The sequence below is a fragment of the Thunnus albacares genome, chromosome 1 (assembly GCF_914725855.1).
Source record: "Thunnus albacares chromosome 1, fThuAlb1.1, whole genome shotgun sequence".
NCBI classification, from domain to species: Eukaryota; Metazoa; Chordata; class Actinopteri; order Scombriformes; family Scombridae; genus Thunnus; species Thunnus albacares.
This window is the reverse complement of record NC_058106.1, coordinates 801,608-818,516: the sequence shown is the minus strand read 5'-3', so window position 1 is coordinate 818,516 and position 16,909 is coordinate 801,608. Positions and strand designations below refer to the sequence as shown.

Here is a 16,909-nt window from a genome sequence, read left to right as displayed (position 1 = left end):
AGTGAGCTAGAGAGAGATAGAGAGAGAGAAAGAGAGAGCAGCTGTGGTTGAACGAGCTAGAGAGTGAATGAAGAGAGGGAGCGTTGGTAGGAAGCCAGTGAATCAGATCAATAAAATGTTATTTTCGGATTGTTTGTTTGTTGTTCTAGAGCACAAACGCCCACATCTCCACACAACAATCCCACTCAGCTCTTATTTGGTCTGAATATGGCCTAAGGAATTTCAAAATTTTGGCTCAGTTAAACTTTTCAGATACCATGAAGCATGGGCTTCACTGGGTTTGAGTTTCTCCTTCACAGAAATATCAGTTGTGGCAAAAGAATACAATTTGGCCTTCACTTGCAGCTCCTGTGAAAGAAAATTGAATAGTCGGTTATAATTTTATAAATGTTTTGTATATATGTTACAAATGTTTTTAAAGTCAATGTTTGTTATCAACTGAATGTGATGTAATGTCATTGTCATTTTGGGGATACATGTTGGAGAAAAAATCCTACTCCTAGGCTAGTTGAACTCTTTAACCTGTTTCTATGTGAAGGCTGCTTGCTGACCTCTGGGGTTAGCTAGAGATATCTTTGTCTTAAGCCTACTGTTTTAGAGACTGTGTGGATCATGAGGTGCCTAGACAAGCTAAAGTTGAAGGATGTCCATGTTTGAAGGTATTGATTGACCATGAGGTCTGTTAGATCGTATGACCATACTTGTTTGTAAGAAGGTGTAACAGTTTGTGGAAGTGTCCATTTTGGGACCAGACTGTTTTAGCTTTGCTTCTGAAGAGGTATAAAGCTGTTTAGTTTGGGTTCACAATCTTTAGAGAAAGGGCTGGCTTTAGGGAAAGGGCCAGCTGAACAACATGCTTTCTCTCCAAAAATACAAGATGATTGTATTTTTGTTTGTGTTTGGACATTTGTATAATTGCTACTGATGGTGTGATGGATTGTACAGTGTCTACAACTGCTTCAACAAGTAACAATATTTAATATTTTCTTTAAGTCTCTGTGTGGTTCTCTGTGTGTAGTTCTTACTGTGGTGGCTGATTGTATTGTTTCCGATAATGAAATTCCTGCTTCATGAATGGGAGATGAGACTGTCACTTAGTCAAGGGGAAAAGCCCATTGGAATTTAAAGCAAGAGAGGAGAACAGACAGCCGCTTCCTTCATGGCTGGAGATTAAGTCAAGAGCACCTTGCCTTCACTCTCTGTGGGCCTGAGGAGATACACTGTGAGGGACAGATCACAAGGGTCACTATCATGGTTTCCTCTGAAAAACCATGCGGGCAGTTTTCAGGAACAAATTTACTCTGTCATGTAGTTACACTATTTGAAGCTTTTCATTTAAACTGCAATAAAAATAAATACTGTTTTACAATGCTGCTCACCATATGATTAAATGTTCGAAGAAAAGAAAAAAACATGATTCTGTGTTCTGAACTCATAATCTATCAAGAACAGTGAAGACACACAGAACAAGCATTCTGTGTGTTTGCCAGGAGCCCTCTCGTACATTGCATTCTTATCTAGCTTTCAAGCCCCATTTTGTTACACTTTTAGACCCTGGCTGTCTTACCCTGGCTGTTGTACCTTTAAGTTTTTTAACAAAGTTGAAAGTTTTTACAATTCATTCACTCGGATCTTTAGCTGTACGCTCACCGGTCTGGATATCCAGTTGAGGTTAGCACTAACGGTTTGCTTTTAGCCTCGGGACCTAGCTATCACAATTGGGGACTGCAGATGCCGGGCCAAGACGAGCCACAATCTGCAAAAGGAAGACTAACAACAGCAGCAGGTCCACTTGTTGGACCCGTGCCGGTAAGTTCTGCTGATTGCCGCTTGATGTCTTATCTGTGGATCACCTCTGCTAATACCACACCAACACTGCGGGCTCCGGGTTGGAGTCCCTGCATGTAAGTGCCCGCTTCCCCTCTGTCAGCGGCTGCTACTATCCACAACTAGTCGCTGAACTGCTAAACTCTGAAGCACCTTTAACCCTGTACTGGCCCCTTTTTATTTCTGTTCCCCAGCCACCACATCTACTATCTATGGCTCCACTTACCTCCCCATCTGGCTGTGTCAGCTGCACCCATCTGGCCAATAAGGTCGCAGAGCTGGAAGGTAGAATATCGACGCTGTACCATATCCAGGACACTGAGACGCTTATGGACACCATCATCTCGGTCCAGCACAATCCGTCACACCTGGTGCCCGACGGCCTGTGGATGCTGCTCCCTGCCCTGCTGTCGTTGCCGCTGTGGCTGCCTCTCCTCCAGTGCCTGATGTCACAGCTCGCTATACAGGTGCTGATATTCCTCCTTTGGTTACCGTCCTAGATGATTCCTGGACACGGCTCGGGGCTAAACCTAAAGCCCTGGTCAGCTCCACACCATCCCATCATGAGTCCTGGTCCCTGGTTGGTGCTCGTAGCAGGAAAGAGAGGCGCTCCTCCCAATGGGCAGAGTGGAAACTGAACGTGCGGGGTCTAGCCCTGTGATCACACAGTCAACATCGCCTTGCCCCCTCTTCGCCCCGACTACGCTGATAGGCGGGGGCTCCATAATCAGGAACAGTCGTTTCTTCAGTGCAGCAACACACTGTTTTCCCGGAGCCACAGTCCCCGACATCCTGCTAAAGCTCCCGTATTTGCTGCGCCCTCGCCCACCTCTGTTCAGAGAATAATAGGCCATGTAGGGTGTAATGACACACACAAATTGGATGGCACAAAACTATCTTCAGTTAAATGCTAGTAAGACAGAAGTGGTTTTATTTGGTCCCTCCGACTCCAGCGGGGGTATAGCTAATCTCTTAAGGCCCCTGGCCCCTTACCTTCATTCTCATGCCAGAAATCTCGGTGTTATTTTTGATTCGGCTCTAAAATTTGATAAAAAAATTAATTCTGTTGTCAAAGGTTGTTATTTCCACCTAGAAAACATTGCCAAATTGAAACCACTCCTCTCATTCAACGACTTGAAGACTGTCACAAATGCTCTGATTTCCTCCGGTCTGGACTACTGCAATGCCCTTTATTTGGGTGTTGGCCAGTCATCCCTGTCTGGCTTGCAACTAGGGCAGAATGCTGCTGCTCGGCTAATAACTGGCACAAGGAGGAGAGACAGCATCACACCTATACTGGCCTCCCTGCATTGGTTACCAGTAAAGTATAGGACTGAGTTTAAGGTACTTTTATTTGTTTTTAAGGCTCTACATGGCCTGGTGCCCCAGTACATCTCGGAGCTCATCTGCCCCCTTCACAACACCAGATCTCTTAGATCCTCTGGCTAACTGTTACTCACTGTCCCTCGATTGCAGCTAAGGGATAAGGGTGACCGTGCATTTGCTGTAGCTGCCCCAAAACTTTTGGAACTAAGTGTTCCCCTTCTCTAGACACTTTTAAGGCCAAACTAAAGACTCACTTGGCCCTATTGGATCTGTAGGAATTATTATTATTAGGGCCCGAGCACTGAACGGTGCAAAGGCCCTATTGGATCTGTAGGAATTATTATTATTATTAGGGCCCGGGCACCGAATGGTGCGAAGGCCCTATTGGATCTGTAGGAATTATTAGGGCCCGAGCGCTGACAAGCGCAAAGCCCTCTTGTTTACAAAGGAATTATTATTAGGGCCCGAGCACTGACCAGTGCGAAGCCCTCTTGTATCCAAAGGAATTATTATCAGGGCCCAAGCGCTGACCAGCACGAAGCCCTCTTGTATCCAAAGGAATTATTATTAGGGCCCGAGCGCTGACCAGCGCGAAGCCCTCTTGTATCCAAAGGAATTGTTAGGGCCCGAGCGCTGACCAGCACGAAGCCCTCTTGTATCCAAAGGAATTATTATTATTAGGGCCCGAGCGCTGACCAGCACAAAGCCCTCTTGTATCCAAAGGGAATTAGGGCCTCCACATGGTCTGATCTTTTCCAAATTTCATATACTTGTTAAGAGTCCCGATCTGAACACATTTTCAGGCCCATATTTAGTGACAGTCATAGCGCCACCTACTGGCAACAGGAAGTATCATGCGTCATACTATGTCCAATTACTCCTAGGAAATTTGGCTGATGCCCCTGAAATTGACTGAGCTAAGATGTAAGACCTTGGTGATGCTACATTGGGCAGGTCATGACCCATATCAAAACACCGTTGCCATGGCGACACATCCTTGTGACTGTACACCCATCCCTTGTCCCTAAAATACAGCATTGTATTTTAGGGACAAGGGATGGGTCTACAGTCACGAAAGTTGGCACACATGTCTGGAGTGACACCAGTTAAAATCCTGGATAGGTTATTTGCATAGACGTGACAATATGGCTCAACAGCGCCCCCTTGAAATATTCAAAATTGTAGCCCCGCCTTCCAGATTAACATAGAAAATTGAAATTCACAAGGCATATGTATCATGTCAAGACGCACAAAAAAGCCTCTTGGAGCCATATTGTAAGTCCTACAAGAAGTCAGCCATTTTGAAAAAACTGATTTTTGACCATTTGGCATACCTTGTATTTTAATGAACTCCTCCTACAGAATTCATTGTAACGACTTCAAAATCAGTGTGTGTCATCTACACTAGAGTAAGCTATCCAAAGATTTAGCTAGCCATGAAGGGTGTGGCCGTGGTGTGGCGTTGAGTTTTTATTTCGCCATGACAGACAAAATTGCTATAATTTTAGTGTAAATGTTTGAGGCTACATTAAACTTTACACGTTTGATAAGACTCCCAGGGTGAACACGTCTAAATACCAATATTCAGTCAGTGATGCAAACTGGCTCCATTGCGCCCCCTAAGACACTTCAATGCAGAAGCCCCTGCAGCAGGCAGAATAGGTGATTGAGGATGTGACGTTAATCTCCCCTTGCACTGTTTGAAAACAGCCCAGGTCTGGGGACATCTATATGCCCGTGACAGAAGCCCTTCACCAGTGCCGTGCCCTAACATGCGCATGGACACGAGGGCCCGATCATCACTGCTTGCAGCTTTAATTAGGGCCTGAGCCCAAAGGGTGAAGACCCTATTGTTTTTCGTGTGTTTGTTTCTTTCTTATTAGGGCCTGAGCCCAAAGGGCGAAGACCCTATTGTTTTTCGTGTGTTTCTTTCTTTCTTATTATTCTTTATTAATACGCCACTTCAATCCTTAATTTGACCCCCTAAACATGCTCAAAAACTCACCAAATTTGGCACGCACATCAGGTCTGGTGAAACATTTGATAAAATGTAAAAATTAACCCCCGAAGTACCAAAATGTGTTCGAGAGCGCCACCTATGTATCTGAAACGGCCGCCATGGCCCGTAGGAATGTTGTAGAGAGATCGAACCAAAACTCAATTATTCGTCTCATCAAGACCTACAAATCATATGCTGACACCCCTGACCCAAATCCAACAGGAAGTCCGCAATCTCAATTTCAAAGTATGATTTTTGGCCAATTTTGGACCTTGAATAAACGCTATCTCCTCCTAGGGCGTTAATGGTATCGGCTTCAAACTTTAATACATGACTTATCACACTGTGTTGAGCAAAAGTTATTAAAAACTTTGTAATTACTCGAACGGTTTAGATTTAGTAAGCCCTGAAAGTTGGAGTGCGACATTACACTTTACAATGTAAACCAATTGGGAGGCAATCTCTGGGCATGAACTTTGTGCCAAACTGGGGCATCTGGCGTCTAAATTATAAGTCCGACCACTTTCAAACCTGTATCAATGGATTCGTGACGAAAATTCCTACAAAAAATGTGATTTTTATGTAGGATTTGGCCAAAGTTATGGGATTTATGAGGATATTTCACAAGAAGAGTACAGTGACGTCCTTCTCTCCAGCTGAGAGGGAGAGCGAAAGAATGGCAGGGGGGGATGGGTAAAGTAAACATCTAGTGCCTGTGACAAAAGCCCTTGGACTGTGCCACACTCCACTTACTTAGTGTTTCTACACATCTGACAGCAGTGTTCAATCCTTACTTTTTTTCAAGGAGTACATGTGCTCTTAAATGAAAGAAATTAGGAGCATACATATAACTTTAGGAGCACACTGAAAAATGTTCAAGTAACAGTTTCGTAAAGAAAACAATTCATTACATACATATTTACAATTTATCACATACATATTTAAACTCTGTGTGTGTGTGTGTATGTAAATCACAATTAGCTGTTTTTAGGGGTGCGTGATTATGGTAAAAATCATAATCACAATAATTTTTGTTCAATATTGAGATCATGATTATTCAACATGATCACTTTTTGACTGTAATTTTTGCCAATTGCTGATGTTCATATATGCACATATTTTTCCCTCTTGGCTGAGGAGACTATTACACATATAATCATATATTGTACTAATGTTCAAGAAAAACTATATGAGGGAAGAACTCAGGAAGGCTGGAGTTCCGGAGCTCCGTATTCAAACTGTAATGGACCTGCCATGAGGGTGGAGCAAACTCCATTTCCAAGGATGCTTTGCGATTTTCACACCTCAGCAGGGAACAGTCAACATCGGTCCCTCATTGGCGGAGACGCTCCTGCACGGCAGAGCGTCCTGATGACGCAGCCATGACATCACCACCCCTTTATAACCGAGCACACCCAAAATACACGTCTTTCCCATATCACCGAGCTAGGGGTAACTCCTGTTCCCCTGTGAGTTAGCTTGACTACCCCATGAACATGTTTTCCCCTCATCGAAGACTCCCCTCGTCGGATGAGACGAGACTTTGCCTGTGTTCACCCGAACACATTCCTGGATCCGAGAGAGACCGCTGCTGCAACCAGCGTCCTCAAATTCCCCAGAGAAAGAAGAAATAAAGTTACTTCAGGATAACGTGGAACGGCTCTGCCCTGCTCGTCTTCGCCGAGTCGACTCTGCTGTTCTCTCCGCCACTCCACTCAGAGCCAGCTGCCATGATTTTCGCCGACCGTGCGACAACGGCACCATCTGCCTCCGAGCCAAGAACAAAGTTGGACATTAAGACGGACTACACACACACACACCCTGCTCGCTTTCTGAAGCGACCAAGTAAGAGGCATAAGTCTGGGCATAGGCAGTGTTAGTTGTGTGTTCTTTTCAGCATCAGTTGCTGTTGTTTAGCATTTAGCTTTTTAGCTTTATTGCTATTGTTCTTGTGTGAGTTGGCGGACCGCCGAGTCCATTTTTCTCTGCTTTAGTCTGAGGAGTATTTTAAGTTTGCTGCCTGTTAGTTGTGTTCACCACGCTAGACTATTTTGTGTTTGTCCCGCTCGGGACTACTGCTGTGTTTGTGCTACCGTGAGTGAGAAGGTAAATTGATTTGTCGATCAGAAACCAGACAACGTGCGTTACAGAGTGCCGTCCGTACGTGCGCTCTCTGTGGACAAAAGAGCCGCTTCTCTACCTCTCACAATCGCTTTCCCTCCTCCCTCTCTTGCGACTAACACCACACTCACGCGCGCACAGATACACGCACCGACATCGTTTTGCACATCTGATGGTCAGATAACATCGGACAAAGCTTTGCGTTGTTTCCTTATCCGCCATCAGACACGTGTGTTTTTCACGGAATTGGATGAGAGCAAGACGCCGACCACCAGGCGGCGCAATCTTGTTTTTGTCTAGCGAAGACACCGCCGTACTTCTGCCATTTGGGTCTCGCATGACATGACTTACTCCCACAGTCACGTTCGCGTCGCAGACCGACGACGTCATCACGTCAGGCCCCGTCACCATCTTGTCTCGCGCGCGCGCGCACACACACACACCCACATACATACATACACACACACACACACACACACACACACATACATGCATTCTCCTGCAAGTGTCCAACCCTGTGCAAAGCTGTTTGTGTTTTGTTTGGTAGAATTAGATTGAATAGCTATTTATTGAATGAAGGATTTGTTAACTTTGTTAATTTTGCTAAGTTGAATAAACACTGTTATATCTTTAAAGAGAAGTTCTTTTGTCATTATTGTGTAACATATTATGAAAAGTGGCTGATTGAAGGAGTCAGAGCTCGAATTCAACCCTTCTTTGTTCACCCTTGAATATTTATCTCTCAGATATTAACATTCTAGGTGAACTCCCATTTATGAGATTACCTTGTTCAGTTATTGGTCCCGGTTTCCAGGTGGTGCTTCGTATTTGTTAGTTCATATTAATAATTCTATTAGTTGTTATAATTAATTATTTTTGATAATTGATAATTATAGCAAATAATCAACTGTGTTCCTCACAGATCCTACAGTTGGTGCCTGAATTATTGATTAAGGTTAACAATATTTTGATTTCATAATTCTTAATTGTCTGTGAACAAAGGGGTGGGCTCACAGAGAGACACTGGTTAGTATTGTGTGTCAAAAGACTCTCACACTGATCATCTCCAAACGTTTTCTTGGTTCCCAGAAGCTTAGCTGACTGCGCCGCGGCCCGATGTGCGCAAGGGCACGAAGGCCCGTTCAACGCTGTTTGCAGCTTTAATTAGGGCCCTAAGCTATGCCCCCAAAGGGCAAAGACCCTATTGTTTTTCGTGTGTTTGTTTCTTAATTATTAGGGCCTGAGCCCAAAGGGCGAAGACCCTATTGTTTTTCGTGTGTTTCTTTCTTTCTTATTATTATTCTTTATTATTACGCCACTTTAACTCTAAATTTGACCCCCTAAACATGCTCAAAAACTCACCAAATTTGGCACGCACATCAGGTCTGGTGAAACATTTGATAAAATGTAAAAATTAACCCCCAAAGTGCCAAAATGTGCTCGAGAGCGCCACCTATGTATCTAAAACGGTCGCCACGGCCCGTAGGAATGTCATAGAGAGATCGAACCTAAATTTAATTATTCGTCTCATCAAGACCTACAAATCATATGCTGACACCCCTGACCTAAATCCAACAGGAAGTCCGCAATCTCAATTTCAAAATACAATTTTTTGCCAATTTTGGACCTTGAATAAACGCTATCTCCTCCTAGGGCGTTAATGGTATCGGCTTCAAACTTTAATACATGACTTATCACACTGTTGAGCAAAAGTTATTAAAAACTTTGTAATAACTTGAACGGTTTAGATTTAGTAAGCCCTGAAATTTGGAGTGCGACATTACACCTTACAATGTTAACCAATGGGGAGGCAATCTCTGGGCATGGACTTTGTGCCAAACTGGGGCATCTGGCGTCTAAATTATAAGTCTGACCACTTTCATACCTGTATCAATGGATCCGCGACGAAAATTCCTACAAAAAAATGTGATTTTTATGTAGGATTTGGCCAAAGTTATGGGATTTATGAGGATATTTCACAAGAAGAGTACAGTGACGTCCTTCTCTCCAGCTGAGAGGGAGAGCGAAAGAATGGCAGGGGGGGATGGGTAAAGTAAACATCTAGTGCCTGTGACAAAAGCCCTTGGACTGTGCCACACTCCACTTACTTAGTGTTTCTACACATCTGACAGCAGTGTTCAATCCTTACTTTTTTTCAAGGAGTACATGTGCTCTTAAATGAAAGAAATTAGGAGCATACATATAACTTTAGGAGCACACTGAAAAATGTTCAAGTAACAGTTTCGTAAAGAAAACAATTCATTACATACATATTTACAATTTATCACATACATATTTAAACTGTGTTTGTGTGTTTGTGTGTGTATGTAAATCACAATTAGCTGTTTTTAAGGGTTCCTTGATTATGGCAAAAATTATAATCACGATCATTTTTGTTCAATATTGATATCATGATTATTTAACATGATTACTTTTTGACTGTCATCTTCTCCAATTGCTGTTGTTCATATATGCACATATTTTTTCCCACTTGACTGAGGAGATTATTACACATGTAATCATATATTGTACTAATGATCAAGAAAGACTATAGCTTATATGAGGGAAAAACTCAGGAAGAGGGTGGCAGTAATGCACCTAATGTGCTGGTTTTCCAACCGTTGTTATAAACCAAAAAGGGGAGGGTAAAATATTTTTCCTCACAGAGTGGTACATCCTGTCAGCCGAGGGATTTCCTATCTGTGCAGCTGAACACAGTAGTTCTCTACGGACTGTTTTACCGTGATGGTCACGGTGTTTTTTCTGCAGGTTTCACTTCATTCAGCTGGCCCACAGACCCGCTGATTCTCTCCGCTTTAACCTTAATAACAAATCGGGACTCGGTGCTCCGTTTGGATCTAAACAGAGAGCCGGGATTAGCTGAGAGGCTAGCAGAGGCTAACTGGTTTTGCTTCTTTCGGTCATGCTGCAGTTAACGCACCGCTGCCCTAACAAGCGTCACCACTTCCTGTATCCGTCGTTTCAACTTTCAGTCCCTCTAGAATTCATATACTTTTATGGTTGCAATTAGTAGTCGCGCAGTGTACGAGTATTTTTTTTCCACTTCGCACACATCTATTTTTAGCCTAGGACAAAGTTGGACATTAAGACGGACTACACACACACCCTGCTCGCTTTGTGAAGCGACCAAGTAAGAGGTATAAGTCTGGGCAGGGGTAGAGCAGTTGTGTGTTCTTTTCAGCATCAGTTGCTGTTGTTTAGCATTTAGCTTTTTAGCTTTATTGCTATTGTTCTTGTTGTATGAGTTGACGGACCGCCGAATCCATTTTTCTCTGCTTTACTCTGAGGAGTATTTTAAGTTTGCTGCCTGTTAGTTGTGTTCACCACGCTAGACTATTTTGTGTTTGTCCCGCTCGGGACTACTGCTGTGTTTGTGCCGCCGTGAGTGAGAAAGTAAACTGATTTGTCAATCAGAAACCAGACAACGTGCGTTACAGACTGCCGTCCGTACGTGCGCTCTCTGTGGAAAAAGAACCGCTTCTCTCCCTCTCACGATCGCTTTCCCTCCTCCCTCTCTTGCGACTAACACCACACTCACGCGCGCACAGATACACGCACCGACATCGTTTTGCACATCTGATGGTCAGATAACATCGGATAAAAGTGTCCAACCTGCAAGTGTCCAACCCTGTGCAAAGCTGTTTGTGTTTTGTTTGGTAGAATTAGATTTTAGAATAGCTGTTTATTGAATGAAGCATTTGTTAACTTTGTTAATTTTGCTAAGTTTAATAAACACTGTTATATCTTTAAAGAGAAGTTCTTTTGTCATTATTGGTAACATATTGTGAAAAGTGGCTGATTGAAGGAGTCAGAGCTCGAATTCAACCCTTCTTTGTTCACCCTTGAATGTTTATCTCTCAGATATTAACATTCTAGGTGAACTCCCATTTATGAGATTACCTTGTTCGGTTATTAGTCCCAGTTTCCAGGTGGTGCTTCGTATTTGTTAGTTCATAGTAATAATTCTATTAAATGTTATAATCAGTTAATTATCATTGGTAATTGATATAGCAAATAATCAACTGTGTTCCTCACAGATCCAACAGTTGGTGCCCGAATTATTGATTAAGGTTAACAATATCTCGATTTCATAATTCATAATTATCTGTGATAATAACCAAATGCACCACTGCCCGTCCCAACATTGCCAACTGCTGTTATAAACCAAAAAGAGAAGAGTAAAATATTTTTCCAAACAGAGTGGTACATCCTGTCAGCCGCAGGATTTCCTATCTGTGCAGCTGAACACAGCAGCTCCTCTATGGACTGTTTCTCCATGATGGTCCCAGTGTTTCTCCCGCAGGTTTCACTTCACTCAGCTGGCCGACAGACCTGCTGGTTTTTCCCACTTTAACCTGAATAACTAACCGGGGCTTGGTGGTCCGGTTGCATCCAAACAGAGAGCCGGGGCTAGCTGAGAGCTGAGCGGAGGCTAACTGGTTGTGTTTCTTTCCGGTCATGCTGCAGCTTACGCTCCGCTAGCCTTATTAGCGTCACCACTTTCTGTATCCATTGTTTCAACTTTAAATCCCTCTAATGTTTCATATAGTGTTATGGTTGTAATTTGTAGTCGCACAGTGTGCAAGTAAATTATTTCTCCACTTCACACATATCTGTTTTTAGGGGCAAATGCGAGTGAAATACTCACACTGTAGAGCCCAGTGACAGTACACATTTCAATCAAACTTTGACCAGATCATGTGGGTTAAAGTGTTTACTTTTCTAAAAATAGACGATTAAGTGTAGGAAATGAATTTGTTTTACACACGAACTCATCAAGACTTCTCAATTTACTAATTAAAATTCAAGTGACCGGGCTCAAAACTTGCACAGTTTTGATGACACAGGTATGAGCAACTCAGCCTTATATGACAAACATCATCTGATTCACATGAAATTTTCAAGGTGTGCTCTACAGTTGATATACAGCGACATGATGTTCACTTAATGGGTGTTTTCTAACACGATATAGTGGACTAAGGAAATGATATTTGACTCCTTCATGCAATGTTAGATAACAGTGAAAAACTAAAGTTACACGTAACAATTTAAATGTACGCCACATAGAAGTGCAATCAAACTGGTTGAATAGCACCCCCCACAAAATTGCAGCAAAGCAGCCCCAGCAGCAGGTAAGATAGTGGACAAAGGAAGTGATGTCTGAAAACAGCCTGGGTCTGAAGACATCTACATGCTCGTGACAGAAACCCCTCGACTGCGCCGCGGCCCAGCGTGCATAATTTATAGTCACACAGTGTGCGAGTAAAGTATTTCTCCACTTCACTTCAGCTTCAAACCATAATACATGACTTAACACACTGTGCTGAACAAAAGTTATTAAAAACTTTGTAATAACTCGAACAGTTTAGATATAATAAGCCCTGAAAGTTGTAGTGTCACATCCCACCTTACAATGTAAACCAATGGGGATGCAATCTCTGGGCATGGATTTTGTGTCAAACAAATGGTTCTGATGTCTAAACTATAAGTCTGACCACTTTGCAACCTGTATCAATGGATTCGTGACGAAATTTCCTACAAAAAAATGATATATGTAATGAGGATATTTCACAAGAAGAGTGACATTCTCTTCTCCAGCTGAGAGGGAGAGAGAGAGAATGGGAGGGGGGGATGGGTAAAGCCAGACCTGTCAGCCCAGGTCTGAAGACATCTATATGATGGTGACAGAAGCCCTTGGACTGCGCCACACTCCAGTTACTAAGTGTTTCTATACATCTGACAGCAGTGTTCAATCCTTACTTTTTTTTCAAGGAGTACATGTGCAAACTTCTCCTGGCCTGAACACGTGTACATGACAATATTCCATCAGTGATGCAAACTGGCTGAATAGCGCCCCCTACGAAATTTCAATGAAGCAGCCCCAGCAGCAGGCAAAACAGCAAACAAAGGAAGTGATGTTCACCCTCTTCTTTCATTATCTGAAAACAGCCCGGGTCTGAAGACATCTACATGCCCGTGACTGAAGCACTTCGACTGCGCCCGACACGACATACGCAAGGGCGCGAGGGCCCGATCATCGCTGCTTGCAGCTTTAATTATTATTATTATTACGACATTTTGATCATGAATAACTCGAATGCGCATATCCCAAAACTCACGAAAATTGGCATACGCGTCAGTTCTGGTGAAAATTGCATACAAAATTGTGGACAATGGAAGTGATGTTTATCTTGTTCTTGCACTGTCTGAAAATGGCCCGGGTCTGAAGACAACTATATGCCTACTATAGAAGCCCTTCCAACTTGCGCAGAGGTGCAAGGGCCTGTTCATCATTGGTTGCAGCTTTAATTAGGGCCTGAACGCTGATCAGCGTGAAGCCCTCTTGTTTTGAGTTGGTCGACTGTCACAACATATCCGTTTTTACCAGCCTCTCTCTGTGTGTCTGTCATTCAGGGTGCGCATGAGAACGTGCTGCATGCCTTTGTAAGGCAATCACAGCTGAGTGCCCCCCTTTACTCTCACTGCCAGAAGGAGGAGACAAAAGTCCTGCACTCCAGTTTAAATTACATTTCTGAACAACAATCATAAATTAGCTAACAACACCTAAATCTGGCAACCCCGCAGAGATTTTATCATTAACCCTATGTGGAGTTAAAATGGCAAGATGTTTGAGATTGGTAAAAATATTGGCAGGGATAATTCAGCAACACCTTGACATGTCCCCACCATCCATACCCAAATCTACGCCCGTACATGCACACTAGTATGTGAAAAATCTACTGAGTCACAACAATGTGAATAGCTGTGTTACTTCTCACCTCCGGTGTAGTGTTTCTAATCTTGGTCTTCCTGTCTGCCTGCCCTTTGTGGCAGGGAAGAAGAAGGAGAAGAGGTCAAAAGTGGGTGAGGAGAGTCATCGGAAGAGGAGCGCCATTCGCCTGCATGAAGTATACACTGTGGAGACAGTGGTGGTGGCAGATTCTGACATGGTGCAGTACCACGGTGCTGAGGCAGCCCAGAGGTTCCTGCTGACTGTCATGAACATGGTAAGAATGCCAAACACAAATATAGTCTCTGAAATCATGTTTCTGACTCACCCCCTAACTGTTTATATTTTGTGTATAGAATCAATACCCTGTAAAGCATTCGATCGATAGACTAGCTCACTCACTTAAGTTAAATATCAGAGGCTTTTGTAGATATTAGATAGTTGCTGCTGGTGTGCTTTGTGTGGACCATGTAAATCTAAACTTTTTTCTTTTTTTAAATGAGTTTTTTTGTTCCTATGCTAATGCCTACTTATATAATTTTATATAATATATTATAAAGGGATGCAATGTTTTTAAAAAGTTTATTAGTAAAGTATCAATGTTGGGAAAAGTGACTTTCTCCTTGTTTTGTCACAATTTGAGCAATTGGGTCCAGTAAATGAAAACACATCTCAGAGCTGGATCAGTAAATTATTTCCATGCCTTTCATGTATGGGGCGGATCAGCAAGAAGTCGATGGCTCAGCTAGAGAAGGTCTCTCTCTGATGCTTGCTGTCTCACCCTCTCTCTGTATCAAGGCATTTTGGACCAGGTTGGCTGAATGTATAGAAAGAGATCATGCCTGAATCAAAACTTACATGATTAGTGAACAGTCTTATGATAGACCCCCGTCTAGAAACGCTATCTTCCATGGAACAACAAAGGTTGGGAATCCATGAGCTCCTCATTTCTCCTAGTGTGAGCACCAAAAGTCAAAGTCCAATCAGCCCTATTGTATTAGGGTGGAGGCAGACATTTCAGAGATAGATAACTGATAGCTGTGTTATATGTGTATTTACTGTACCTTAAACATTTCACCGCAACAAAAATAATACTGCCTTTAACAGAGTTCCAGAACAACTGAGTGTATGAATGCACATTAGTGCCTGCTGTTGATTTAGCAATAAACAGCAACAACAGCAGGAACAGCTGGTGAAGGACAGCAGAAGGACGTCAACACGTGAGCATGGTTCATGGGGTTTCCTGCGGATGAGAAAGCACATAGAACTCCGAGGAAGAAGTCAAGTTAGTAACATGCATTAATGGTAAAAGAACACATACAGATGGAAAGGAGGAGAGAGGAGCTCAGTGCATCATTGGAAGTCCCCCGGCAGTCTTAGGCCTATAGCAGCATAACTAAGGGCTGGTCCAAGGCGAGCTTGGTCGGCCCTAACTATAAGCTTTATCAAAAAGGAAAGTTTTAAGCCTACTCTTAAACATAGAGAGGGTGTCTGCCCTCCTGGACCGAATCTGGAGGATGGTTCCACAAGAGAGGAGCCTGATAGCTGAAGGCTCTGCCTCCCATTCTACTTTTAAAGACTGTAGGACTCACCAGTAAGCTGCATACTGGGAGCGCAGTGTTCTAGTGGGATAATACGGTACTATGAGCTCTTTAAGATATAATGGTGGCTGACCATTAAGGGCTTCGTATATGAGGAGAGGGATTTTAAATTCAATTCTTGATTTTACTGGAAGCGAATGCAGCGAAGCTAAGATGGGGGAAATGTGATCTCTTTTTCTAGTTTTAGTCAGTACACATGCAGCTGCATTCTGGACCAGCTAGAGAGTCTTTGGAAACTTGTTAGGGCAGCCTGATAATAATGAGTTGCAATAATCTAGCCTAGAAGTAACAAATGCATGGACTATTTTTTCTGCATCTTGTTGAGACAGGATGTGCCAGATTTTTGCAATATTACATAAGTGAAAAAAGGCAGTGTTTGAAATTTGTTTTATGTGGGAGTTAAAGGACATATCCTGATCAAGAAGAACTCCCAGATTCCTTATGGTGGTGCTGGAGGCCAGGGTAATGCCATCTAGACTAGCCAAACACAATAACTTCAGTTTTATCTGAGGTTAGTAGCAGAAAATTGCAGGTCATCCAGGTCTTTATGTCCTTAAGGCATGCTTGGAGTCTAGTTAACTGATTGGCTTCATCTGGCTTCATTGATAAATAATAATAATAAAATAAATAATAATAAAATAATAATAATAATGTACATCATTCTACAATATATGACAACAGTGTAAAACTTATGCTGATAAATGGGATCTGTAAATGTGTTAAAATGCAAGAATAGTATAAACTAGAAAATTCTGCAATTTCTAGAGAAATTGCGTGGGGGAGCTGCAAACCTCCAGACGCAGCCACTGCCACTGCCGCCACTGCTGGCTGTCGCCACTGCCAGCTGCTGCCACTGCTGTTATTGCTACTGTTGCTGCAAATTTCTGCTTCAGCAGTTATTCAATATTTTGCACCGCCACCTAAGGGTGAAATTGTATCAAATACCACACACTTATTCAGCATCCCTGTCAATGTACAATTTTGCTGAATTTGGCCACCATGGAATATTGAATTTAAGAGATATAGAACTTAATAAGTTGTATGGTGGTGTTTCACTAATGGCCACAAGGTGGGGCTATTGGCGCCATGTTTCACTATGTCGTGCACACTGACATGGAAGACTTGTGCACCAAGTTTCATTTCACTGAAGACAACAGAACTGTAGAAATATCATGCTATAATATTACAGTAGCGCCCCCTGTTGGTATAATTGTATCAAATTTTACATAATAGTGCACTGTCATTATATGTACAAGATTCTCAAATTTGGTGTTAGTCTGAATC

The 16,909-nt window shown here is 42.8% G+C and overlaps 1 protein-coding gene across 8 annotated transcripts in view; it reads left to right on the top strand.

The window, feature by feature from the left end:
* The window catches only part of adamts17 (ADAM metallopeptidase with thrombospondin type 1 motif, 17), a 414,984-nt gene that overhangs the window by 66,480 nt on the left and 331,595 nt on the right, over positions 1-16,909 (top strand). For all 8 annotated transcript variants that reach the window (XM_044368214.1, XM_044367415.1, XM_044369597.1 and 5 more), the window contains exon 4: positions 14,129-14,301. In XM_044368214.1, the coding sequence (XP_044224149.1) occupies positions 14,129-14,301 (173 nt within the window). The remainder of the gene's footprint in view (positions 1-14,128; positions 14,302-16,909) is intronic.